General features: G+C 38.9%; 2 protein-coding genes across 3 annotated transcripts; both read left to right on the top strand.

Annotated features, from left to right (window-relative positions):
* Window positions 1-4761: 4761 nt before the first annotated feature.
* Window positions 4762-8286, top strand: LOC132131279 (CMRF35-like molecule 8). 2 transcript variants are annotated; one of them, XM_059543304.1, is made up of 6 exons: window positions 4762-4856; window positions 5394-5663; window positions 6278-6595; window positions 6772-6951; window positions 7909-7949; window positions 8024-8286. In XM_059543304.1, exons 2-6 carry the CDS (start codon window positions 5600-5602, stop codon window positions 8243-8245), a joined length of 825 nt encoding a protein of 274 aa, XP_059399287.1. In that variant the 5' UTR covers window positions 4762-4856; window positions 5394-5599; the 3' UTR covers window positions 8246-8286. The 2 variants fall into 2 exon arrangements, with proteins under 2 accessions (XP_059399287.1, XP_059399289.1); XM_059543306.1 differs by lacking the exon at window positions 6772-6951.
* Window positions 8287-13659: 5373 nt separating this feature from the next.
* Window positions 13660-15029, top strand: LOC132131345 (receptor-transporting protein 3-like). The gene is made up of 2 exons (XM_059543365.1): window positions 13660-13846; window positions 14512-15029. Exons 1-2 carry the CDS (start codon window positions 13704-13706, stop codon window positions 14852-14854), a joined length of 486 nt encoding a protein of 161 aa, XP_059399348.1. The 5' UTR covers window positions 13660-13703; the 3' UTR covers window positions 14855-15029.
* Window positions 15030-27884: the final 12855 nt, after the last annotated feature.

Genomic DNA, 27884 nt, shown 5'->3' with positions numbered 1-27884 from the left:
ACAGCAGCATGTCTCTGGATGTATTGGCAGTAGAAAGACTCAGAACTTGGCAGATCTATAGCGCCAAAACCAAACACATTAACTTTGCCATGTACATTACCAGACTAGACTCTCCAAAAGTTGTCATGACAGAAATATAACACATTTCGTTGCAGAATGAATGAGCGTTTTGAACGAATTGGTTAGATTAATAAACAACTCTCAAAGACTCTCAACAGAGTCTTTATATTTGAAACAGATCATCTGAAAATCAAGCGAACTGACACCCAGGACTCCGGACGACAAGTCAGTCGAGGATCGGATTCAAGCATAACTGCTGTAAAAAGCTTTATAGTGACATTTGATAATAAAATATCTCATGAAAATAAGATAAAAATTTAATTGAGCCTGCTGATAGCATTAATTTCCCCATGATGTTTGTGTTATTTGTTCAGTGAATAAATAAAGTGGAGCAGCGTTTGTGAATTTGCAGATGAATACCTGTATTTCTAGATCTATTATGCAAGATGTATGAGTATTAATTTGACATATTTGCTGTGCAACTGCATGGCCTAATATACAACATTTGACATTAGATACAAGCTTACAGAAAGAGGAATAAGACAGATGGCTAATTCACACTAAATGTTTAGGGCATATACTGCAGACATGAACCATGCGCTAATGTCATATGGAAAATGTCAATGCAAACCATAGATCCTTAAGTAATTTCACATGAAAACATTTGTAACTATTTATTTAAATATGTTTTGTGAGTCAAAACTGTCAAACGTGACCTTTTTTACTTGCTCAAAGTACATTGCTGTTCTTTTTGTCCATGATTTAGAAATCCACATTATTGCTAAGAATGAAAATGTTTGGTTTGAAATCACAACCAGTTATATGGAGACGACTTACATGATCCAAATCAGTGAATAAAAAGAATTATATTCAGCAATTATATACATTTCCATTGAATGTTCATAGACAACAAACCAGAAAAAAAAGCTTTTATTTTGGGATGAAATGTTTTATATTTAATGTCTTATGTCCAAAAGTGTATTATATTTCTGACTGTGAAACTAAACTGAAATATACAACTATCTCTTCTTCTGACAAGCTTTGTAAATAAAAAGGATTGGTCTGCAGGGCACAGCAGAATGTTTTCAAACCATTTGCTGAAATCTACAATAACACAAACACATCTATAAATAACAGAAATGTTCTGGCAGAGTCCTTCTTTATGAATTTTACAAAAATGGTGGAAGTCAGGATATAAAGATAAGATGGATAATGGCACAGTTCCCTTGGGTAAGGTAAAGGGAGTCTGAGAAGCTAGAAATATCAGTTGTTTTGTCCCTGAGAATTTCATTGAAGAGATACTAAAAGCCACAAAGCAATATCCTGTACCCCTACATTTTTATTCATAATAGAGTCACTTTAATCTTAGCGCATGAGCTCTGATCAGATTGGGTGATCAAAGCCTTGGATGCCATTAATATATATATATATATATATATATATATATATATATATATATATATATATATATATATATATATATATATACAGTATAAGTATACTTTTATTTTACTTCTAGTTTTGTTTTGTTTTACAGGCTTTGACTATTAATAAGACAGCCCTATTTGTTTAAAACAGTATGATCTGTTTGCATATGTAGTTATTTTCACACCTGTGGACTTTCTAAGCGAGTCCATCACTGTCAGTCCAGAAATCACACTGACTGCTGTTCAGCAACACACACAGCTGCAAAACAAATGGCCAGTGACATATGGGCAATGAAATGGACACCAGTCTCTCATCACACAATTATATCTCATCAGTAGTGGCTGAAATCCATGACATCCCAGTTCTTAGGTTACACTGAGAAAGAGAAAAAAGTCCAACCGAAAGGTTTCCTGAAAATGCAACTGCTGATTTTCCTGATGTGCATAACAACAAAACACCATAATAATCCTTGCAGGGTCAAAGGTCGTTTAGAAATCCATTCCACAATGTGGTTTTAAAGTAATTCACCATATCTCTAGACTCCAGGGTGAGAGTGGATAAACTGGCTCTTGTAAGTCCCACAGACAGTCAGTAGGGGGCCACCTTACACATTTAACCAAAATAATGGCAATACTTTCATTAATGTGGCATTTATATCCATGCAAGTGCTTTTTTTTTTTTTTTTGAATGACAATTTTATTTTATTTTTTTACAATATCACAGTCAATCATATCAAATGAATAGGTGTGAAAAGTTAAACTATTATATATAAAAGCATACAGAATGATAGTGACAAACAAATTATGTATTTTATATAAATATTTATTTAAAAATTAAACATTTTCAGCATTGTTAAGATGGGGGAAAAAAAGACAAAAATCATATAGTGAGGTAGTCATACAAACAAACATGGATGTGACTGATATAATAATGAATAATTAAGTACAATAAATTAAATTAATTTTAATACGCAATGTGATAAATAAAATTAAATATGCATCTAAAGGTGTCTTATATGACTTACAAAATTTTGTTACACTGAAGATTTTTTTGGGGGGGGGGGGGGACTCAAGATCTTTACAAGTCAGATCTGCAATTACGAAGAACTGTGGGTTTCAGATGCCCTGTAATATTGGTTTCACATCATGAGACCACATTGAGTCAGGCTGTATCTTACTTAATGTGGGTGACCTAGAAAGATCAGTAGAAACCTCAGACACGTGACAAACAACCCAAAGGTCACAGCTAAGCATCTGAGGATGCGTCTTCTGCTCGTTATAATGTCTGTGGTCATGGGTCTACTGCACAAAAAACACAGCGCCACTGCTCAGGTTTGCTAAAGATTCGTTTGAAAGCATCCTGATTTCACAATTCATTTGTTTTCCTTAGAAGTATTGCTCTTACTTGACTCCCTCCCCGTGCTGCTCTCCAACGGCCACCTGCACGATGAGCTTGTATCTGTCGAAGCCCACGTCTGAAAATACACCCGTCTGCTGCTATCAATCCAAATCAAAGATTTCATGTTCAACTGTATGAGAAATGATTTCGCTCCAGACACGAAGACTGCTGAACTCCGGCAGTGGCATTTTATTCGTTAAAGTTTGTGTGTGTGTGTGTGTGTGTGTGTGTTTCAACATTAACAGAACAAGATAAAACTATAAATCCTTACAGACTGATATATACTTGATAGATACTACAAAAGAGAAACAAAAAAGCAAGTAATAGATTACAATTAAAGATTAGATTAAATACACACTGTGGGCGGTTAAACAAGATCATACTGATTAAAAATATTAGGATGCACGATCAAGATTTTTCATGGCCGATTCCGATACCGATTTCCGTGTTTTTTTTTTTCTTTCTTTAAGCAACAAACAAGAAAGAAGGAAAGTATGCATAAAAACAAGATGTTTATTTGGTATTTAATAGGCCAAACTGGCTTTGGCTATTGAAAACAATACCAGTGACAGTCTGAAATGAACAGCAGTAACTGCACAGTTAGTAGCCTACATTCAATACAAACACAGATGGTACAGACATCAGCATTTAGCTTTTGTTTTTGAATTGGGTTGAAACTACACAGAACTGGCCTTACATGAAAACAGTAACTGTAACCATGTGAAATTAAAGGAAATAACTGCATAGTTCTACAGTCCAAATAACACAATCAACACACATTCAATAAGAGGTTTCTTAATCAGCGTTCAGTATTTCAGTTTCTAAATTTGGTTTTAAATAAAAAAAAATGTCTTTACCAGTGAGACCAAATACAAGTATGCTATATAAATAAATTATTTCAAAATGTTAAAATCAAGTAATTTTGGTGCGAATAAAACAAAGATGCAAAGTGTTTCAATCGTATATTTTTTTTTTAACTTGAGCAAATGAAAAATAAATAACTATTGTCTCAAGTTTAAAAAAAATATATATAGATGTGAATCATTACCCTAAAATGTTTTAATTGGATCAATGAAACACCTTTTTTGCAGTGTGCAGCAGGTGATTTTTAAATCAAATTACGTCGATGTAATTTTAAGGTAAAATAAAAATAATCATCCTATACAGAAAAAAAGCATTACAGTTTTGTCAGAGTTTAGTCGGTTTCGTTTCTCATCCAACACGTGAGAGGTTGAGCTGAACATCACTGTCTCCGCTTGTGCAGGGACAGATACAGTTCGCTCGCGCAGGAGAGGGACTCTTATTTGTGCTGCAGTACTGTACACCAACGGCTGTTCGCTTCCTGCTCTCTGTGTCTCTGGATTGGGACGTGTAGCTCTGCACTTCCTGCGCTGAACGGCTGCCCGTGACCTCCACACAAATGACATGATAGCGAATGATTTATGGCCGGTCAACCGGTGCATCCCCAAAATTATCTCACTGTTCAAAACAAATTTTCTAGCCTTATATCTTCTCATAATTTTTGACGATTTTTTAAAAGACAAATAAACTGGGGTGCTGCTTTCAAAATACTGCATTTACATAAAATGTGTTCATATAAAAATGCAAACATTTATAACAAAGTCTACACTTTTGTCAAAGTTCACCATGTCTGAAGTATTAGATAGATAGATAGATAGATAGATAGATAGATAGATAGATAGATAGATAGATAGATAGATAGATAGATAGATAGATAGAATATAACCGGACTAGCGACCCTTTTAAAGGCAGTTCAACGAGCGTTTGGTGCGCGACGCCGTTACTTTCGCTTTACCGCTTGACCGTCGTTGCCATAACAACTCGGCTTCATCCGGGGAGCGGTGAGGGCGTGATGAGCGTCGGGCGCGTTCACGTTTACACGTGAGGCGCTGTTTCCGAACGTTCAGCGTTTTCTGGAGGAAGCACATTCAGATCTTATCTTCACAGGGGTAAAAACACACGTATACATTCGCCTTCCCTTAAGTCTGATTTCTCCCTAAAAAACATAAATAGGAAAAATTCATTGAGTCTGGAGGACAAGTTAGTCATCAAACTCAGTCACACTAAACTGGTCACCATAGAGGCCCAGTGAAGGTACACTTGAACTGAAAAGTTCAAATGTGTTTTTAGAGTAAGGGCATTTTTCATAAATGTTAAATTTGGCCAGGTTTATTTTGGTGTTTTAAATGTAATGTCATGCAGTCGTGAGCCATCAGTGTGTTTTGTGGCAGTTTACACAGTCTAGTTTCCTCCAAGGGGTTGTGAAACTCAAGGTGGTCTGTCGGTGGTCTTGTGGTGGGATTGTGTGATGAGAGATGAAATGATTTGACAAAAAAAACAAAGATCTACAGTCACTGTACATATATGTAACAGAGCAGCTTTTTTATTTTTTGTAATGCTGTTTATTGTAACAATGATCTTGTTGCTATTATTAGTATTATTATTTTCCACTTATTATTATTATTTTTTTTTTTTTTAGTTTCCAGAGATCTGAGAGTGAACAAAAGGAAAAGAAAAGTAAAAAAAAAAAAAAAAAGCATAATGAGATTCAGTTCCTGTCTGTACCTCCCCCTGAAAGACGTAGGTTTGATCCTCAACATGCTGTAAGTGCGAAGCATAAATCAGCAGAAACGGGAAGACGTTTGCATCTCCGGTGGCTGCCTGCGTTCACTCGCTCCGTTCCTTCTGCAGCATGAAGCGTGACTTCAAGAACAAACTCGTACTTTTCTCATTCATGCTCTACTTGACTCTTAACGGTGAGTAAAAGAGGTCATGATCATTTTGGGGTTTTGTCTTACTGTCTGTTGATTTGTACGGTATTTTCACAATGTTTCTTACATTAAGGCCCAATGTAAACCTTACATCAAATATCAGTCTTTATTTGGAATAATATATGAATAGTTGTGCCTTTACACTTGTTTTTAAAGTGATTTTAGGCCAAAGTAATTGCACGTAAAATTCGATTGAAAGGATTTGTAGTGTTGTACAAAAAAAGGGCAATTGAAGTACCAAGAAATTTCCTTTGACTCATGGAAAATATGAGCGAGATCTGCAGAACAACAGCTCTTTCTTCCTTTGAAGAGTTTCATAGCTGTATCATACCATCAGTGAAATAACAGTGAGTAAGTCTTTTTAAAATTAAAAAGAAACATCGTGACACAGACTTGTTGAGATGATCTAGAGGAGGGCCACTGTAGTACCAGTTTTACTCGGGCGAATGCTTTCATCGTAGTTTGTTCATCATTGACCCAAAAGTAAAAAACTTGGCTACAAAAAGCTGTTGAACATTTACAACAAAAATCTCAATCTGCTATTAAACAGTCTATTGTCAGATTTCTGTTGAAGTGACCAAGTGTTGTTTTTATTTCAGTGGAATCAACACATGAAGTAAATGGCTCATCGGAAGAAAACATCACTGTTAAATTCACTTTTCAAGACTCTGTTATACCCTCCAAACCTAGTCTGTACAAAAATGGGGTAAAGATAGCAACTTCGATAGAATCCAACGATTGCAAAGAAAGGTTTGCCCTGAGTGATGTGAAAAACCAAACTGTCACACTAAACATCACAAATCTCACACTGGAAGATGAAGGGACATATTATGTTGTAGTGCTTACAGATGGCATTAAGTATTTTTTTGAGAGCAATAAAATCAGTATTAAAGTCAAATTAGTAAATAAATCAGCAGGTAAGTTTTCTCTTTAAAGCTTAGTGTTAAACAGAATCCATTTAAAACTTTTTTCATTCAGTGACGTACTCATACATGTGCATGTGCTATTGTAATTGTCACTGCGTTTATAATATTCTTTAATTTATGCTCCGTGTTGCATGCCATTTTGACAAACGAGGTGATTTTCCTTTCAGAAACTGCGAAAGAAACAGAAGCTGTGCATGAAAACATAGGGACTAATTCACCTAAACTGGAGTCATCAGAACAAAACTCATTCTTCATTTTCTTAAGTGCATTGATTACAATATTTATATTTATATGTCTCGTTGTGGGCATATTGTTCTGGCTTTTTAGGACCTATCCAAGAAAACCAGGTAATGTAATATTCATGCACTGTTTTGAATCAGATTTCTTTTACAGATTGACTGGGTGATTTTAAAAATATGTTTGTATGATTTTGTACATGAGACAGTTGAGTGTTATTGAACAGCATTGTGCCATCTTATGCTAAATTCAGTACTTTTTATAAATCACTTCCATTCAAAAGTTTGGGATCAGGTATTTTTTAGAAAGAAATTAATACTTTTAGCAGGCAAGGATACATTCAGCTGATCATAAGTGACAATAAAGATATCAAAAATGTATATATATATATACATATATATATATATATATATATATATATATATTTAAACCAAAGACTCAAAAAAATACATTTGACATTGATAATGTTAACCATATTAGAATGACTTCTGAAGGATCATTTCAACATTCAACATTTCTTAAGGATCAGGTTTTATGCCAATGATGCTAGAAATTCAGCTTTTCATCACAGAAATAAATTGCATTTTAAAATATATATTCACGTAGAAAACAGTTATTTAAAATGATAATAATATTTCACAATATTGCTTATTTTTTTCGATCAAATAAATACAGCCTTGCTGAGCAGAAGAGACTTCTTTCAAAAACATCGAAAATGTAATGAACTCTAAACTTTTAAATGATAGTACAGTAGCAGGGTTCACATTTTACGATCGTTCATTAATGTAAAACATAAAATAAAATGATTTATGGAGTAGTTTATTACTTTTTAAAAGGGAAAATAAATATGGTAGATGATAAATTCGATACGCAATTTGGGACACTGCTTCAAGTATTTCAAAAAACACATTGCTAAAACGGAGGAAAATATAAACAAAACGTCTGTGAAAAGAAATGTAAAATTAGAAATGAATGAATATTCAATTAAAAAAGTAAATATGCACATTTACTAAAACACCATAATGTGTTTAGAAAAATGCGCTAATTGTAACTCTATGACTCTTCAGACGCAGAAAACCCTCCAGTTCACACCAACACAACTCAACAGGTATGTTCATGACCTCTTTATTTCACCTAAACTATTGAAAAACACTAACAGTATTTTATGGCTTGGGCTGTTAGCAGGGGCAGTGTGGGACATCCGGGGCTGTGTTTGTCAGCTGTGTGGAGTATGGAGAGTTAGACTTTCAAAATAGACCTGAAAGAGATGACAGAGTAGAACCTGCCGAGACGACATCAAAGGACCAGGACGGAGTGGAATATGCTGCCATCATTTTCCCTCAGCAAAAACAGCCACCGAGTGGGCGGATGAGAAACAAACAGCAAGTACCTGCCATTAAGTGATAGTCAGCCTCATTAAACCATATCATGCATTGTCCACTAAAGTTAGTCTGTTTTAATATATCCTCATGTAAACCTAATGTACTATTTGGGAGTTTTATTGAGAGTGCTTAGAAATCCTAAACAGTTTAAGACTGTTATGATTTTTTTTATAATTAAACTATCACAAACTGCCACATAAGTGATAATCTCACTGTTAACTAGTTCACAACGATACTGTAAACGTGCCACAGAGTTCAACACTGAATCATAAAGAGGTGCTAACCACAGAAGCCCCCATAAAGAAACCTGAGGTACTTGAGTATTTTTGTACAGTATTACATAACCCAGGCTCATTGGAAAAAACACTCTTATTCTGCAAAATTATATTATGTTGCTGTGCTTCTTTTTTCTTTTCTTTTTTCTTTTCTTTTTTGTACCAGCGAGTGGCACTTAGATCTAAAACAAATGAACATGAATGTGGCAGTGTTTTATTATGTTGGTTGTTGAATGTGTTGTGGCAGTCCGTTAATGTAATGTCTGGTGCTAAGAGGCTCTACCGCGTTTGCAGAGCTGGATTGGGAATCTGGGGAAGTTGTGGCCTAGTGGTTAGAGTGTTTGACTCCTAACCCTAGGGTTGTGGGTTCGAGTCTCGGCTTAGGTGCCCTTGAGCAAGGCACTGATACCCCAACTGCTCCCCGGGCGCTTTACTGATTACAAATTACATGAAAGAAATTAGTTAGTAGCACAATCCATTACATTACATTTTAGAAAATATAGGGTCAGATTTACTAAACAGGGCAAATTAGCAGATACCAATGAAAGTACAGATGGGAGTGGATCCAGAATACATGTAATCCGTTACTACCCATCACTGCGCATCTGAAAATACTGTACCGCTACACCTAACCAACAGTGTTAATAGAAGCAAACATGAGGGGAAAACTCATTTGCGGGAGCAACTGTGCTAATTTAAAGGGTTACTCCATCCCAAGATGACAATTTTGGGTAACACTTTAGTATAGGGTCCAATTCTCACTAATAACTAGTTCCTTATTAGCATGCCTATTATTAACATATTGGCTGTTTATTAAGTGCTTATAAAGTACATATAATGCATGGCATCCATAATCCTACCCAATACCCTAAACTTCACAACTACCTTATAAACTATTAATAAGTAGCAAATTATGAGTTAATTGAGGCAAAAGTCATAGTTAATGGTTAGTTAATAGTGAGAATTGGACCTTAAAATAAAGTGTGACACAATTTTTTCATTAATCGCTTACCCCCATCTCGTTCCAAACACGTAAAAGCTTTATTCATCTTCAAAACACAATTTAAAAGATTTTGGTTGAAAACCGGGAGGCTTGTGACTGGCCCATTGACTGCCATGTGAATTACACTGTCAAAGTCCAGAAAAGTAAGCATGATCAGAATAGTCCATCTGCCATTAGTGGTTCAACCGTAACGTTGTGAAGCGACGACAATACTTTTTGTGCAAGAAGAAAACAAAAATAACGACTTTATTCAACAGTTTGTCCCCTCTTTGTCTCTCGCAAACAAAAAGTACTTCATAACGTTACGGTTGAACCACTGATGGCAGATGGACTATCGAAGCTTGTACATGTTTGGAGCAACATTAATGAAAACATTTTCATTTTAGGGTGGAGTTACCATTTAAGTACCGATTACAAGTCCTTGAGCTCTTTAATCGTTTCGCAGGACTCGTACCCGAGCGCTTCACATTGCAAGTGCAATGCTGTACCGGGTGCGCTACTGAGCAAGTTTACATGTGCCATATGCCATACAAATGGAGCTTGTTATGTGATGCAAATACATCACAGTTAAAATCCACGCACTATGGTGAAAGTGTTTTGAGGTCATGCCATATTATTACTTTCAGAACGGCATGAAAAATCAATAATCTGATCCTTTGATCATAATTGTTGTGATAAGGAATAAAAGTTGTTGGTGTTTTACTGACACTAGTGTTCATTTCAGATGGAAACTGCAGTGAACTGTATGCATAGGTGCATTTCTGTAGTTTTGCAAAGATATAGAGACACTTTTTTTCCAATGAGCCCATGTTGCAACCACAAGCGTATTATTTCTCATTCTTGCACCATCTCCGGTATTCACAAGAATGATACTTCACACTGTGGGGCTTATGAGGAAAGGTTTATGTGCTATTACATAAAAAAAAAAAAATTACTTACGATTTGATAAAACTGGCCAAAATCCCCAGGACTTACATTTATGGAGTAACCTGAGTCATTTCGAGACCAGAGAATTGAGAGAGTAACAGCAAGTTTTGCATTCACATACGCCACTCACGTTCTCTAAAAGAAATGTAACATTTATTTTTGATTTTATCATTCTCCTGTTATTATTTTCTAATTTGCTACTAAAATGTTTGTGTGTATCCTAACACTATTGACCTTAAAATGTAAGTAACAGCAGCTTGTGTATTATGTAAATTGTATATGCTGATTAATGCATTGTGTGTGTAAATATTGTACTTGAATGAGTTCTGTACCACATATGAATGTATAGCGACAAAGGAATCTCATAAAATTTGTAAAACTGCTAAATGGAGTAAAACACATTTTTTTAACATAAGCATCCTGATTCAACACTAAAACAAACAGCCTAGTGAAGAAAGCACTTGAAACAGCATCTTGAATGCCAGAGAGCATTTGATTTTGTTTACTTCTGTCTGAAGGTTCACATGAGCATGGCCATGAAGATAACATCAAATGTGGCTGCATGTGTTGGCAGTTGTGAGTAGGAGTGCTGATGGAGTCACATATACAGCGTTTTAAACTGAGAGCTGTAGAAAATGAAAACGCCTTTCTCTCAGAAATTTCTGCGAGCATCAAAACCTAACATTTCAAACCGCAAAATATGCATGACTCTATAGCTGCATTGCGAACAGTTTCCAGCACCCACACAGGTTGTCCTGAATATCTAATGAGAAACGCATAAGGCAATAAAAGGCAATAAAGAAAAAACTGTAGGACGATCTATATCGTTGCATGTAAAGTTCACTTATTTTCAGTTTAAATTGAAGCATTTCTTTCAATCAGCAAAAAGTAGTCCTGGCTAAGCATTTTTCGTAGCTTACTCTAGAAACACTGTGCATCTCATTTTCCATTGACAGTCCTCTTTGAGACTGCATCCTGCTACTAAAGTTAAGGTAGGTCTTTATTACAAATATCAAGCAATAATATATGTTATGTAATAGTAGCAGAAATAGTATTTTCACAATACCCTGTGTCAAACTTCTTCAGCAAATGTCATTTGGTTTTAAAGCAATGCTACAAAAGACAATAGTGTTATTATCCAGCTCAGTTCAAGTTTTGTTCTCATTCGATAGTGGCATTTCTTTCAAATCACTAACAGCATCACTATACAAGTAATACCAATGAGAGGTCAGTATACATCGAGGTATATAATACAGCTGGATGTCTGTATTGACCAATCAGCATCCAGGACAGGAAACGTTAGGGTAGCTTGGGAAACCCTAGAATAATGTCATGTTTAGCGCATTTCATTATCTTGATAACAAAAAATACAATATATTGTATCTGGGTTTTATATTACAATAATACTATTCAAATCTGTTAACAAGTTTGGTCAAAAGTATTGCCAGAATAAGTTTCCTAATATGAGTATTCTAGATTACATTACTGACTACAATTTTCATCATGTAATTTTGTACAGACTAAAATTTGTAAGTAATCTTCCCAGCTCTGACTCTTATTACCCACATTGTCTTTAACTACTATGTACTTACTGTTAAATTAACATCAGTGCACTTATTGTGTACATGAACGGATTAACATTGTACTGACAATATATTGAAAAAAAATTATCTACCTGTAGTTACACAACTAATTTCTGTAGTTATATCTACACTTAGACCTCAACCCAGCCCTAAACCTAACCATACCACCAAAGCTGTCCGTAACCATGTCCCGCCTCAACAGCACCATTGCATATGCCATGTTGTCCAGTAGGTGGAGCTTAAACAATAACAAATATTTCTTCCTGTAACTTTAACGGTTTCTTCACTGTTCTGACTGGACAGCAAATGAGAAAAGACTGTTACCCGATTCACCCCAATAATATCATATATATATATATATATATATATATATATATATATATATATATATATATATATATATATATATATATATATATATATATATCATATATAGGCTATATAAGTCATATATCGAACAGCACAAAATCACACGTGAGATTTACACACAACAAGGGCAAATAGCTTCACAATGTACAGGTGTAATCACTTCAAAATAAAACCCACACATTAAGAAATAATTATATAACTACATTAGTTTGATCAGTCATAGCCTTAAAAACAATTCACTCCATTATGGAGGATAACACACACACAATTTAAACCTAGGCGTCGGTGAGCAGCCATTATCTCACTAAGCCAAGAGAAGTGTAAACAAGCAAAACATCACAATTACATGCGTTTAGCAGAGTTTCATACAACACTGTCAATCAAGTCACTCACGACCCCTCCCACTCGGTGCTCGTAATGCACACAGAAGGCGCTAAAGGCGAGATAGAGGCAATCTGCAGTGACACACACAAGTCCCGGCTTCAAATCAATCGTCAGGACGCTCCCAGTGGCCAGCGGAGGAAACCGGAACCGTAGATCCGAGCTGCGAGGGCAATCAGTTCGGAATAGATACACGTCAATGCCCACCTGTTCGTGAACGTTAATAATTAATATTAATAATTAATAATTTACATTTGTTACATTTATTCACTTAGCTGACGCTTTTATCCAAAGCGACTTACAATTGCTACATATGTCAGAGGTCGCACACCTCTGGAGCAACTAGGGGGTAAGTGTCTTGCTCAGGGACACGTTGGTGTCTCACAGTGGATTCGAACCCGGGTCTCTCACACCAAAGGCATGTGTCTTATCCACTGCGCTAGTACCACCCCTCAATATGAATGAATAGAGCGCGTTGATTAATCTCGTAGACCTCTCGCCGCCCAGAGTCGCTGCGTGGAGTCGCCCCTCAAATCAATCGGCACCAAGACAGTCAGGCATCTCCCAATCATGTTGTACTGCTGGCTCATCAGTAACACTGAACACACCTGCAAAAGAGACTTGCAGTTTCTCTAAGAAAGATTGATAATGAGTATTCAGTAATAAGTTTAGTTGTTGGATTTAGACATCAGGAAATCCAGGGGGGTTCTCCATATGTTTACAGTAAAATAATAAAAACCATTCAAACTCTAATACTGGTCATAAGTTACTGTCTCTGTTTCTTTGACTTGCAAAGCAATGTTCACTCTTGTGTTGTAGAAAACAGATACCTACTTATTACTTTCAGTTTCGTTTTTGGTGAACTGAGAGCTTAGCTGTATATATAAAGGGTAATAAGAAAGCAGAGCATCCTTCCTGTGATATCTCTGCGAGGAAACAGACATGATATCGCTGTGGAACAGTTCTTTACAGGAGAAGATAGACGAGCTTCATGACGACACTTGGAGCATTGAAATTAATGACTCGATTGAGGAAAACAGACCAGCTCGTGACTGGCACCAGTACATTTCTGGCTCCTTTGCACAGTAAGAGCACAAATGTCAAATATTTATTTGTGTAATTGGACTATTAAGACACAAATGTGTCGTATGCTTTATTGCTTATTTATGCAGAATCTGGCTTAAAAAGCTTTGTAGTTTGAAATTGTATAGGTCTTGCAATTATAACTTTCCATGTAACCTTGTGTGCATTAAGTAATATTAACAAATACAACTTTTGGCAGTATGTATTAGTAAATGTTGAAATTAACATTAAGATAAATAAATGGTTTAGATGTATTTTTCAATAACATTACCATTTTTAAACAAACAATTAAGGCTAAGCCGGTTGCTAAAATAGGCAACTTTGTGGGATATGTTGTTGATTCCCTCAGCTAAAACTTTATAAATGAAATGTAAGAAATCTAAATTCAAGTTTATGTGTCATGTTAATATTGTATGAATGCAATAACCATAAATATGCATATGACCATATGCAGTCATTCCCGGCCTCACAACTACAAAAGTTTATGGTTGTTATCAGTTAAACAGAGACTTAATCAACAACAACATTTTGATATAAAAACTGCCAACCTGGTAAAATAAAAGATATCAATGAATCATTAAATCATCAGACACACTGTTCTAATGAATGGTCCTAGAAGTATCAGTATAGAGTGCACTAAAACATCTATTCTCCATTTCATTTGTAGGTTCAAGTGTTCTCTTTGTAAAAAAGGCTGGGGGTCTAAAAGAGTGCAGGTGCTGTTCCATTTCGACCTGAACACAGCAAGCAATCGGGGAACCATTAAAGTGCGACGCTTCAAACAGAAGTGCAGGAGATGTACAGAAGCTCCGTGGGAGGAACCAAACTTCCCAGTGGAAAACATTGATGTGCTTGTTGAGAGACTGGTTAAAAATATCCGTGTGAAATGCTACAGAGAAGACCTGGGTCAAACGAACAGACCCTCCGTGTTCAGTGGCAGAGTTAATGGGCCGCATGAAACTGCTCACTGTGAAGCCTGTCATAAGGGTGTCTGCAGTCAGGCCAACTGAGACCAATAAATCAGCGGATAGTTCTTATTTATTATTATAAATGGTTTCACAATGAAAACAAAGGAATAACAAGGAATGTGGTATTTCTTTTATATAATTCTATATAATTTAAAATGTGTAATATTTTACAAGACACTGCTGCAAACATTATAAAAGATCCAAAAAGTCACTGATGCTTGAGAAAGAAACACAATTAAAGGCCTTTGGGCCAGTGGGTGAAAACCTTTTGAATTTTGAAGATCAGGGTGAATTGTCATTATTTAGTCTTCTGCTAAGCATCTTCTGTAGCTTCTGAAGTAAAGTATAAAATGAAAAAAAAGATATATATAATATTTAAACAAACATTTTTAAAAAGTGCATATATCAATATAGTTTTAATTCAGTTTTCTTTTTTTTTTTTGGAATGTGTTAGTGGTTGTTCCTCAGCACCGTGTTGACTTTTGTGATGTTAATAAAAGAAATATCCACACAAAGCTGAGTTTTTATCACGTGTGATTTAATTAAGAGTAGTAAAACGTCTCAGGTTACAAATGTAACCTTTGTTCCCTGAGAACAGGGAACGAGACAATACGTCATCGACATTATGGGGAACGCCTCAGGCGTGACAGGTGTCTGAAATCAAATATCAACTCACAGCAATCATGCTAACTGGCGACAGCCGTGAATCATCAGCTTGAATGATGAGCGTGTGACCTGGATATATAAAAAGGGCGCCTTGAAACCATGACAATATCCTTTCGTCTGAAGGGACTGTTTGGCAGGCAGACCCCGAGGCATAGCTGGGAGACGTATTGTCTGGTTCCCTGTTCTCAGGGAACAAAGGTTACTTTTGTAACATGAGACGTTCCCTTTCGAAGGGAACTTCGACAATACGTCATTGACGTTATGGGGAACAAAATACCCACGCCGCAATGCTAAAGGGAGTGCATGCCCAATGGCAGTGACAACTGTCAGAACCAGCAATTCAATGAATGCTAGAACCACTCACCCTCAGGTCACACTCCCTACGGTCATAGCCCAAGCTATACGATACCACAGAAAACCTCCAGAAAGATAGTTTAGAGAAAGGTCTACCTGGGCCTGCTCAAGGACCTAGGACCACAACTTCAACTTCTTAGAAGGGGTCCCTTCTAGGGAATGTGGCTAGGGAACCCGAGGGAACCCCAGCCAGTCACTATTTTAGGGGAGCGTGCCACCTGAAATACCACCAGGCAGGCCTGACCTGGTGTCACTACATAAGACACTACAGTCTGGCCACTTCCTGTCTGTCCGAAGACAGAGCCTCTAGACACTTGCCTTTAGGAAGGCATCCAACCCGAGGAACTGCAGAGCAGGCATTGAACCACTCGGCCCGGATCTCAGAGACGGGATATCCTGGAGAGTATGACTCAGCATAGTGCTTTACAACCCTTGCCAGCGAGGGGAGTTTCTCTACTCGATCCACGGATCTACCCAGTGTTTGTGTTTAAAAACACTGAGGAGGTCTGTGAGGGCCTAAGGACTGATCTAACTGGGAGGCCTCATGAGAGGCCTACGACCGACTGACCAGACTCAGGAGACCACATACTCATATTGACCCTCAGTGAGGGGAGCATAAGATCTACCTGGTAGGCAACCAGGCTGTAGCAGGATAAAGAGGGTCCAGGAGGGAACCCGTAGCAGAGAATAAAAACTTGAGTTGAGCCAGGGTGCAAGCTCACCTTCGGTAGCTGCCTGATAAGGACTGCTAAACTGAAAGTAAGCGGCCACTAGCTTACAAAACCCAGCACCACTGTGAAACTACTCTCAGGGAGACCTGGAGAGGCCTACTACCTGACAACCACAGTATGTGGGAGCTCAACTTCAGAGAGGCCTGGTGAAGCCTACTACCTGATAACCACAATATGTGGGAGTTCACCTACAGAGAGGCCCAGAGAGGCCTACTACCTGTTACCAGATAACCACCTTAAGTGGAAACTCAAAGTAATTTGGAACTCAACTCCAGGGAGGCCTACTACTTGACAACCACAAAACATGGGAGCTCGCTTACAGAGAGGCCTGGAGGGGCCTACTACCTGAAAAACCATGCTATTTAGTGGAAACGCACAGTATGTGGGAGCTAAAACTCCAGGGAGGCCTGGTGAGGCCTACTAGCTGACAACCACAGTATGTGGGAGCTCAACTTCAGGGAGGCCTAGTGAGGCCTACTACCTGATAAATACAGTGCATGGGAGTTCACTTACAGAGAGGCCTAGAGAGGCCTACTACCTGTTACCAGAAAACAACCCTAAGTGGAAACTCAAAATATGAAAACCATGACATGAAGGAGCTTACTTTCAGGGAGGCCTGGAGAGGCCTACAACCTGAAAACCATAGCTGATAGTGAGCCAGACTGGCAGTTCAGTTGACTGTCTTTGGGGCTTTGCCTTCAGGGAGGCCTTATGAGGCCTACTACCTGATAGTTAAAAAAAGCAGGAATTCAACTTCAGGGAGGCCTGTGGGGCCTGCCACCTAGTAACCACAGTATGTGGGATTTAACCCTCAGGGAGGCCTAGTAAAGCCTACTACCTGACCACCACAAAATGTGGGAGCCCACCTTCAGGGAGGCCTGAAGAGGCCTACTACCTGAAACAGTCTAATCAGCTGGATGTGACTGCTGCTGGGGACTCGCCTAACAGGGAGGCCTGGTCGAGCCTACTACCTGATAGCGAGTCTATTCTGCTACTTTAACGAACACTGTTGGAACCATACTATATAAAGAGAGAGTCCATAGTTTCTGTAACATCATCAGAACAACTTGATGATGTAACAGAAACTATGGACTCTCTCTTTTCTAGCACTTTAAATACAGTTGCTCCTTTCCACATAAGGAAGGTTAAGGAAAACAGTTTGACACCATGGTATAATGAGCATACTCGGACCCTAAAGAGAGCAGCCCGAAAAATGGAGCGCAGCTGGAGGAAAACAAAACTAGAGGTATTTCGTATTGCCTGGCGGGAAAGTAATCTATCCTACAGAAAAGCATTCAAAACTGCTAGATCCGATTACTTTTCTTCTCTTTTAGAAGAAAACAAACATAACCCCAGGTATTTATTCAATACAGTGGCTAAATTAATGAAAAATAAAGCCTCAACAAGTGTTGACATTTCCCAACACCACAGCAGTAATGACTTTATGAACTACTTTACTTCTAAAATCGATACTATTAGAGATAAAATTGCAACCATTCAGCCGTCAGCTACAGTATCGCATCAGACAGTGCACTATAGACCCCCTGAGGAACAGTTCCACTCATTATCTACTATAGGAGAGGAAGAATTGTATAAACTTGTTAAATCATCTAAACCAACAACATGTATGTTAGGACCCTATACCATCTAAGCTCCTAAAAGAGGTGCATCCAGAAGTCATAGATCCTCTTCTGACTATTATTAATTCCTCAATGTCATTAGGATATGTCCCCAAAACCTTCAAACTGGCTGTTATTAAGCCTCTCATCAAAAAACCACAACTTGACCCCAAAGAACTAGTTAATTATAGACCAATCTCGAATCTCCCTTTTCTGTCCAAGATACTAGAAAAGGTGGTATCCTCACAATTATATTCCTTCTTAGAGAAAAAGGGTATATGTGAGGATTTCCAGTCAGGATTTAGACCGTATCATAGTACTGAGACTGCTCTCCTTAGAGTTACAAATGATCTGCTCTTATCATCTGATTGTGGGTGTATCTCTCTATTAGTTTTATTGGATCTTAGTGCTGCGTTTGACACAATTGACCAAAACATTCTTTTGCATAGACTTGAACACTTTGTTGGCATCAATGGAAGTGCATTAGCATGGTTTAAATCGTACTTATGTGACCGCCATCAGTTCGTAGCAGTGAATGAAGATGTATCATATCGATCACAAGTGCAGTATGGAGTACCTCAAGGCTGCGTACTAGGGCCGCTACTCTTCACGCTTTATATGTTACCCTTGGGAGATATCTTCAGGAAACATGGTGTTAGCTTTCACTGTTATGCTGATGATACTCAGCTCTATATTTCTTCGCGTCCCGGTGAAACACACCAATTTGAAAAACTAATGGAATGCATAGTCGATATAAAAAACTGGATGACGAGTAATTTCTTGCTGCTAAATTCTAAAAAAACAGAGGTGTTAATTATAGAACCTAAAAACTCTGCTTGTTATAACCTAGAACACTGTCTAAGACTTGATGGTTGCTCTGTCAATTCTTCGTCATCAGTTAGGAACCTAGGTGTGCTATTTGATCGCAATCTTTCCTTAGAAAGCCATGTTTCTAGCATTTGTAAAACTGCATTTTTCCATCTCAAAAATATATCTAAATTACGGCCTATGGTCTCAATGTCAAATGCAGAAATGTTAATCCATGCATTTATGACCTCAAGGTTAGATTATTGTAATGCTTTATTGGGTGGTTGTTCTGCACGCTTAGTAAACAAACTACAGCTAGTCCAAAATGCAGTAGCAAGAGTTCTTACTAGAACCAGAAAGTATGACCATATTAGCCCGGTCCTGTCAACACTGCACTGGCTCCCTATCAAACATCGTATAGATTTTAAAATATTGCTTATTACTTATAAAGCCCTGAATGGTTTTGCACCTCAGTATTTGAATGAGCTCCTTTTACATTATAATCCTCTACGTCCGCTACGTTCTCAGAACTCAGGCAATTTGATAATACCTAGAATATCAAAATCAACTGCGGGCGGCAGATCCTTTTCCTATTTGGCGCCTAAACTCTGGAATAACCTACCTTACACTGACTACGTTTACAAGCTTTTAAAATTCGGGTTATGGTCAGGTTAAGGTCACTATTCGGGTTTCTGAAACATTCGGGATAACCCGTTTACATGCGTGAGCAGAGAGAGTTACTCCTGTATACATGGAATGTGTAATCAGTCGCCAATATCCCGATGTAAACGGCGACGCACGGTTAGCGTCTGGACGTACGGACAACAAGACGCAATATGCATCATTTCCGATTCTTCTTCCTGTATCCAAAGACAACAACAACAACAGCAGCAGCAGCAGCAGGCGGATAATGAATAGTTTGGGGCAGATAGGGATAGTCTTTGTTTGCGCTTTGGCGCTGGTATTGATCCACCAGCAACACTTGACACTACTGTGCCTCATGATCTTTATTAATAGAAGGAGAGAAATTGAGCAATTTTGTATAGCACCATGGCAACACGCATCCCTGTAGGCACTGGTGTGCGAATGGTTTTTTTTATGCGCCGTCTCTACTCAAAAGACCAAGATTCCTTGCGAATAGAACATGTGCAGAACCCACATTTTGATGGGGATATGCCGAAACTTGTTACAAGACCAAATATTCGGGTTAGAAAAGGGGTACCCCAGGTATAATATCCCGGCTTTTAAAAACCGGGATATGAGCATATCCGGGTTTTTGCCGGTATTTACATGGCCGTGCGTGACCGGGTTATTGCTAATATTCCGGTTTTGAACAGGTTATTGGCTGCACGTAAACGTAGTCATTGTTTGGGAGGCAGACACACCCTTGCAGTTTAAATCTAGATTAAAGACCCATCTCTTTAACCTGGCTTACACATAACATACCAATATGCTTTTAATATCCAAATCCGTTAAAGGATTTTTAGGCTGCATTAATTAGGTAAACCGGAACCGGAAAAACTTCCCATAACACCCTATGTACTTGCTACATCATTAGAAAAATGGCATCTACGCTAATATTTGTCTGTTTCTCTCTTATTCCGTGGTCACTGTAGCCACCAGATCTAGTCTGTATCCAGATCAGAGGGTCACTGCAGTCACCCGGATCCAGTAAGTATCCAGACCAGATGGTGGATCAGCACCTAGAAAGGACCTCTACTGCCCTGAAAGACATCCGAGACCAGGACAACTAGAGCCCCAGATACAGATCCCCTGTAAAGACCTTGTCTCAGAGGACCACCAGGACAGGACCACATGAAACTGATGATTCTTCTGCACAATCTGACTTTGCTGCAGCCTGGAATTGAACTACTGGTTTCGTCTGGTCAGAGGAGAACTGGCCCCCCAACTGAGCCTAGTTTCTCCCAAGGTTTTTTTCTCCATTCTGTCACCGATGGAGTTTCGGTTCCTTGCCGCTGTCGCCTCTGGCTTGCTTTGTTGGGGTCACTTTATCTACAACGATATCGTTGACTTGATTGCAAATAAATGCACAGACACTATTAACTGAACAGAGATGACATCACTGAATTCAATGATGAACTGCCTTTAACTATCATTTTGCATTATTGACACACTGTTTTCCTAATGAATGTTGTTCAGTTGCTTTGACGCAGTGTATTTTGTTTAAAGCGCTATATAAATAAAGGTGACTTGACTTGACTTGACTATTAAAAAACTTTTCCTATAGTTTTGTCCTAGTGTATGTTCCACAATGTTATGACCCACCTCCGAGGAGGCCTGTTAAGGCCTACTACTCGGCAGTGAGCCTTCTGCCCGAACTACCAGGGCCAACCATCGAAGGTGAGCTGGCCTAGGAGCCCTATTTGGGGGCTATCCGGTCAAGGAGGCCTGCTGGGGCCTACTACCTAACCGTGCAGCCTTCGCGGCAGAAAGCTGTTACTACAGCATCCTGGTACCTAATCACGTTGCCAAAGGCAGTGTACTCAGCAAAAAGCAATACCCTTATAGTAGGGGAGTACAACATACGCCATTCTGCCTAGTGGAGGCCCCATTAGGGCCCTACCTACTAAATGCATAGGCGTCAGCCCATGGCAATGCTCTGGCTTCAAGGGAGCGGAGTTCAAAAACCAGAATGAAATGTAGTTTAGAACTCCCTGCTCAACCGGAGCCATCGTGGTGTGAGGTAGATAAATACAGAGCTGAGAATGGACTACTCAAAACTACCCTGAGTTAGCGGGGAGTAACAAGCATATGCCCCTGCAATGTTAGACAGGGAGCGGGCATGCAAGTGGCTCCAAAGGGTGACAGGGATTTGTCCTGCGCCCAGCCTAGGAGAGCAGGGGGCTAAATTGCAAGCCAACCCACTTCAACCTATCGGTCGAGTGATTAGCTCAACGGGCTGAGTGGAGCCAGCTCTAGAGGCCCAAACATCTCTGTTCGGCAGGGTCTGACGAACTGTCACTTCGCAGAGCAAAAGATGGCCTAACCCTGCCAGACTGATCCTACCTCAGCTACCACCCTGCATTACTCTATCACCCCTGAATGCAGAGAAAGGGGCGGGCCTTGGCCAACAACTCCCATTTAAGGGAGGAGGCTGAAATCTAGGGGAGGAAGCCTAACACATAATGAATGAGGCAGCTATACTTAGCAAAACGCCTCCAATATCCCTAGCATAGCCTAGGCCAGCTACAGAGGCGGCCCGGGTGAGGGCTGACCTACAAGCATAGATCTACCTGAGGGCTCGGAGGAGCCACAGCCTACTTGATTGAGAGGCTGTGAAACACTCAACCTACTGAAACCTTACAGAGTTCAGGGGAGCGAGTACTCAGGATACCAATGTCACAAACCGATAGGCAGGACATCTATCTGAAGATCAATCTGAAGCGCCAGCGTCAGTCTAAACCTAAAGCAAAAAGGCTCTCCTTTTTTCTTTTTTTTTTTAGGAAGACCAACTACTCTACCCCTGGGAGGCTAATAGCCCTGAGGCTAAACAGAAATGAGCGGTGGCCCACCACGCATATAAAATGTTATGACAGGAAGGCCATCACATACTCAGCACGGAAGCCAAATCTTCTTTGAGCTTCTCCCTAATTCGTTCTAGCCACCAACTGGGGGAGGCTTCAGGGCCCTAAAGTCCAATACTTTAATTGCTCCTCTAAGAATGACCCCCTAGGTCAGGACATCTGGTCCTGTCTACGGTCCTCAGACAAGATGGACCAGGTCCTCCCGCCTGCCAGGGCTGGGGCCCGGATCTCAGCGGTATACAGGTCTTAAATGTGGCTGAGCGCGCCTTCACCTCCCTAAACTTTCCAACCACCGCCTCAACGGAGGTGCCAAAAAGTTTAGCAGGTGAAACTGGTGAATCAAGGAGAAGGGATTTTTCTTTCTCCCCGATATCAGCCAAGTTGAGCCACAGATGCCTCTCCATGGCCACCATCGCCACCATCGATCGGCCGATTGCGGCAGCAGTCTGTTTAGTGGCCCGGAGAGACAAATCTGTGGTCCGGCGCAACTCAGCGTCCGCCTCAGGGGACAGCCCTGCCCCCTGGTCGAGATCCTGCAGCAGGTCAGCTTGGTAGGCTTGGAACACTGCCATTGTATGAAGGGCAGCACCAGCCTGACCTGCTGCCGTGTACGCTCTGCCATTCAAGCGAGCCTTGGCTTTAAGGGGCTTGGATGGCAGAGTCGGAGCTTTTAGTGTCGACACCCACCCAGATACTATGAGATAGTTTGCAAATGTCTCGTCAATGGGCGGCATCGATACATAACCATACTCCCCGATCCCCTCAACATCAGCGAAATTACCCCGCTGATGTCGATGAATACGGTCAGAGTACGGATTGTGTTTCATTTTCGCTGTAAGCAGACGTTTAAATCAGACAAAACAGTCCCTGAAGACGATAAGGATATTGTCATGGTTTCAAGGCGCCCTTTTTATATATCCAGGTCACACGCTCATCATTCAAGCTGATGATTCACGGCTGTCGCCGGTCAGCATGATTGCTGTGAGTTGATATTTGATTTCAGACATCTGTCACGCCTGAGGCGTTCCCCATAACGTTGATGACGTATTGTCGAAGTTCCCTTCGAAAGGGAACTTAAACATTCAGGCATGGTTATCAGTGATGATTGCTCTGCAGTGCCTTTCTAATGGCCTCGCCGGAAAGAGAATTCACACACACATTTACATTACATATAATAATAATAATAATAATAACAATAATAGTAATACAAATAATAATATCAAAACTAATAATTAGAAATGGAAAGCATTTTTACATTCAAATAATTCATAAGAGTACTACAGTTTTTCTTAAATACCAATTAACATACCCGAGTAGTGAAACACAAACATTCACCCACAACAGCAAAAAAGTACACCAGTCATGTGTAAAACTAAATGTGATGTAACCCACTACTGTTACAGAATACACAATTCATTTAGGAAATGATATATAAAAAACTGTCCAACAGGGACAACAATGCTTTCTCTATTCTATCTAACCCCCCACCCCCCCTCCAAATTTAGAATTAAACTTAAAAAAAGTAATTTGTGCTCTTAAGTCAACCACTTTTGGGGTCAAAAAGATCAACCCAAAGGGAAGAAAAATATATATGTTCAGAGCTAGAGAAAGTGTGTCGATCACCTGCTTTAAAAGTTACTCGTTCTTTTTTACAAAAGAAACCAGCTGACCTTTTTCATGCAAAGATAAAGCAGAGTTGAGTAAGACTAAAGAGAAACACCTCTGGATTTTAATGATTAACTCACTACATGTCATTAAAAGCATGTAAATCTTGTTTTAGATATTAGATGTGAAGTTCAACATCACCAGCATTAGATCACTTAGAAAATAATTTATAATTATTCTTTTTATTTTGTTTATTTATTTTTTGCATTTTTGGTTACAGCACTTTGTAAATATACACTGACTTTCTACAAGTGAAGTCACCTTTATTTTTACACTCAGAAATAAAAGGGTAATTTTTGTACCTTTTAGACACCTACAGTATATGAACCTTATGGACCCTTTAGGCACAAAGGTGTTCCTATTGAAACGTCACAGCTTTTGTACATCCAAACATCCACTATTTTGGATCTTTATTTTGTTGCTTATTTTTGTTTGCGGTCTATACAGGAGTCTATACTGCCAAACAGTGAGCCAACTCACATGTTATAAATGATTAATACATGTATGTATGTGCACTTATGTCACAGATTCATGATTTATTGCAAGATGCAGCAAAAATAGACTTCTATAATGAGACTGATGGGTGATTTATTTGTGGATTTCTCATTTATATTTCATGACTTTTTCACTTTTCTACACCTGTGAACCATTTATTAATGTTAATTATTTAATGTTAAGCGGACACAGGTTATTATTTTCTTTATTAATTATTAAGGCACACACAGAGGAGAGTTCAGTAAGGAATTTCAATAAACACAACTTTATTGTAGCATCTGGACCAATCAGACACACCATTTTTCATTTGATTTAACAAATAAATTATTCATTAGATCAACAAATGATTACAGACCCCTCAGCCAATAAACATACTTGGTGCCAGGATGTCTCCGAATGACTCCAGACCCAGTGGCCACCACGACACCTCAGCAAGATAAGATAATGTTTACGACCTAAAAATATGGGGAGAGGATCTTCCTCCTAAGTTCTCTCTGAAACATACTGCTATAAAAATTGACTCTGCTCTAATTAATTCATAGAAAAACCTTTCTTTGAATGACCACACATATACTTCAGGTCATTGGTATCATCCATCAAATCTCATTTGCCCTTTCCCCTTTATGAGTGATTTTATGTATGTTTGTATGTTTGTTTATTAGACTAGCTTGCCAATGTCAATGTCACCTTTATTTATATAGCGCTTTAAACAAAATACATTGCGTCAAAGCAACTGAACAACATTTATTAGGAAAACAGTGTCAATAATGCAAAAATGATAGTTAAAGGCAGTTCATCATTGGATTCAGTTATGTCATCTCTGTTCAGTTAAATAGTGTCTGTGCATTTATTTGCAATCAAGTCAACGATGTCGCTGTAGATGAAGTGTCCCCAACTAAGCAAGCCAGAGGTGACAGCGGCAAGGAACCGAAACTCCATCGGTGACAGAATGGAGAAAAAAACCTTGGGAGAAACCAGGCTCAGTTGGGGGGCCAGTTCTCCTCTGACCAGACGAAACCAGTAGTTCAATTCCAGACTGCAGCAAAGTCAAATTGTGCAGAAGAATCATCTGTTTCCTGTGGTCTTGTCCTGGTGCTCCTCTGAGACAAGGTCTTCACAGGGGATCTGTATCTGGGGCTCTAGTTGTCCTGGTCTCCGCTGTCTTTCATGGATGTAGAGGTCCTTTCTAGGTGCTGATCCACCATCTGGTCTGGATACGTATTGGATCCGGGTGACTGCAGTGACCCTCTGATCTGGACACAGACTGGATCTGGTGGACACGGTGACCTCGGAACAAGAGAGAAACAGACAAATATTAGCGTAGATGCCATTCTTCTAATGATGTAGCAAGTACATAGGTTGTTATGGGAAGTGTATCCGGTTCCGGTTTACCTAATTAATGCAGCCTAAAAATCCTTTAACGGATTTGGATAATAAAAGCATATTCGTTTGTTATGTGTATGCCAGGTTAAAGAGATGGGTCTTTAATCTAGATTTAAACTGCAAGAGTGTGTCTGCCTCCCGAACAATGTTAGGTAGGTTATTCCAGAGTTTGGGCGCCAAATAGGAAAAGGATCTGCCGCATGCAGTTGATTTTGATATTCTAGGTATTATCAAATTGCCTGAGTTTTGAGAACGTAGCGGACGTAGAGGGTTATAATTTAAAAGGAGCTCATTCAAATACTGAGGTGCTAAACCATTCAGGGCTTTATAAGTAATAAGCAATATTTTAAAATCTATGCGATGCTTGATAGGGAGCCAGTGCAGTGTTGACAGGACCGGGCTAATATGGTCATACTTCCTGGTTCTAGTAAGAACTCTTGCTGCTGCATTTTGGACTAGCTGTAGTTTGTTTACTAAGCGTGCAGAACAACCACCCAATAAAGCATTACAATAATCTAACCTTGAGGTCATAAATGCGTGGATTAACATTTCTGCATTTGACATTGAGAGCATAGGCCGTAATTTAGATATATTTTTGAGATGGAAAAATGCAGTTTTACAAATGCTAGAAACGTGGCTTTCTAAGGAAAGATTGCGATCAAGTAGCACACCTAGGTTCCTAACTGATGATGAACAATTGACAGAGCAACCATCAAGTCTTAGACAGTGTTCTAGGTTTTTACAAGCAGAGTTTTTAGGCCCTATAATTAACACCTCTGTTTTTTCAGAATTTAGCAGTAAGAAATTACTCGTCATCCAGTTTTTTATATCGACTATGCAATCCATTAGTTTTTCAAATTGGTGTGTTTCACCGGGCTGCGAAGAAATATAGAGCTGAGTATCATCAGCATAACAGTGAAAGCTAACACCATGTTTCCTGATGATATCTCCCAAGGGTAACATATAAAGCGTGAAGAGTAGCGGCCCTAGTACTGAGCCTTGAGGTACTCCATACTGCACTTGTGATCGATAGGATACATCTTCATTCACTGCTACGAACTGATGGCGGTCATATAAGTACGATTTAAACCATGCTAATGCACTTCCACTGATGCCAACAAAGTATTCAAGTCTATGCAAAAGAATGTTGTGGTCAATTGTGTCAAACGCAGCACTAAGATCCAATAAAACTAATAGAGAGATACACCCACGATCAGATGATAAGAGCAGATCATTTGTAACTCTAAGAAGAGCAGTCTCAGTACTATGATACGGTCTAAATCCTGACTGGAAATCCTCACATATACCATTTTTCTCTAAGAAGGAATATAATTGTGTGGATACCACCTTTTCTAGTATCTTGGACAGAAAAGGGAGATTCGAGATTGGTCTATAATTAACTAGTTCTTTGGGGTCAAGTTGTGGTTTTTTGATGAGAGGCTTAATAACAGCCAGTTTGAAGGTTTTGGGGACATGTTCTAACTAATGACAATGAGGAATTAATAATAGTCAGAAGAGGATCTATGACTTCTGGAAGCACCTCTTTCAGGGTCTAACATACATGTTGTTGGTTTAGATGATTTAACAAGTTTATACAATTCTTCCTCTCCTATGGTAGAGAATGAGTGGAACTGTTCCTCAGGGGGTCTATAGTGCACTGTCTGATGTGATACTGTAGCTGACGGCTGAATGGTTGCAATTTTATCTCTAATAGTATCGATTTTAGAAGTAAAGTAGTTCATAAAGTCATTACTGCTGTGGTGTTGGGAAATGTCAACACTTGTTGAGGCTTTATTTTTCGTTAATT

Source organism: Carassius carassius, chromosome 48 (genome assembly GCF_963082965.1).
Source record: "Carassius carassius chromosome 48, fCarCar2.1, whole genome shotgun sequence".
NCBI lineage: Eukaryota > Metazoa > Chordata > Actinopteri > Cypriniformes > Cyprinidae > Carassius > Carassius carassius.
Note: the sequence above shows the minus strand (reverse complement) of the source record. Positions and strands in the feature narration are given on the sequence as shown.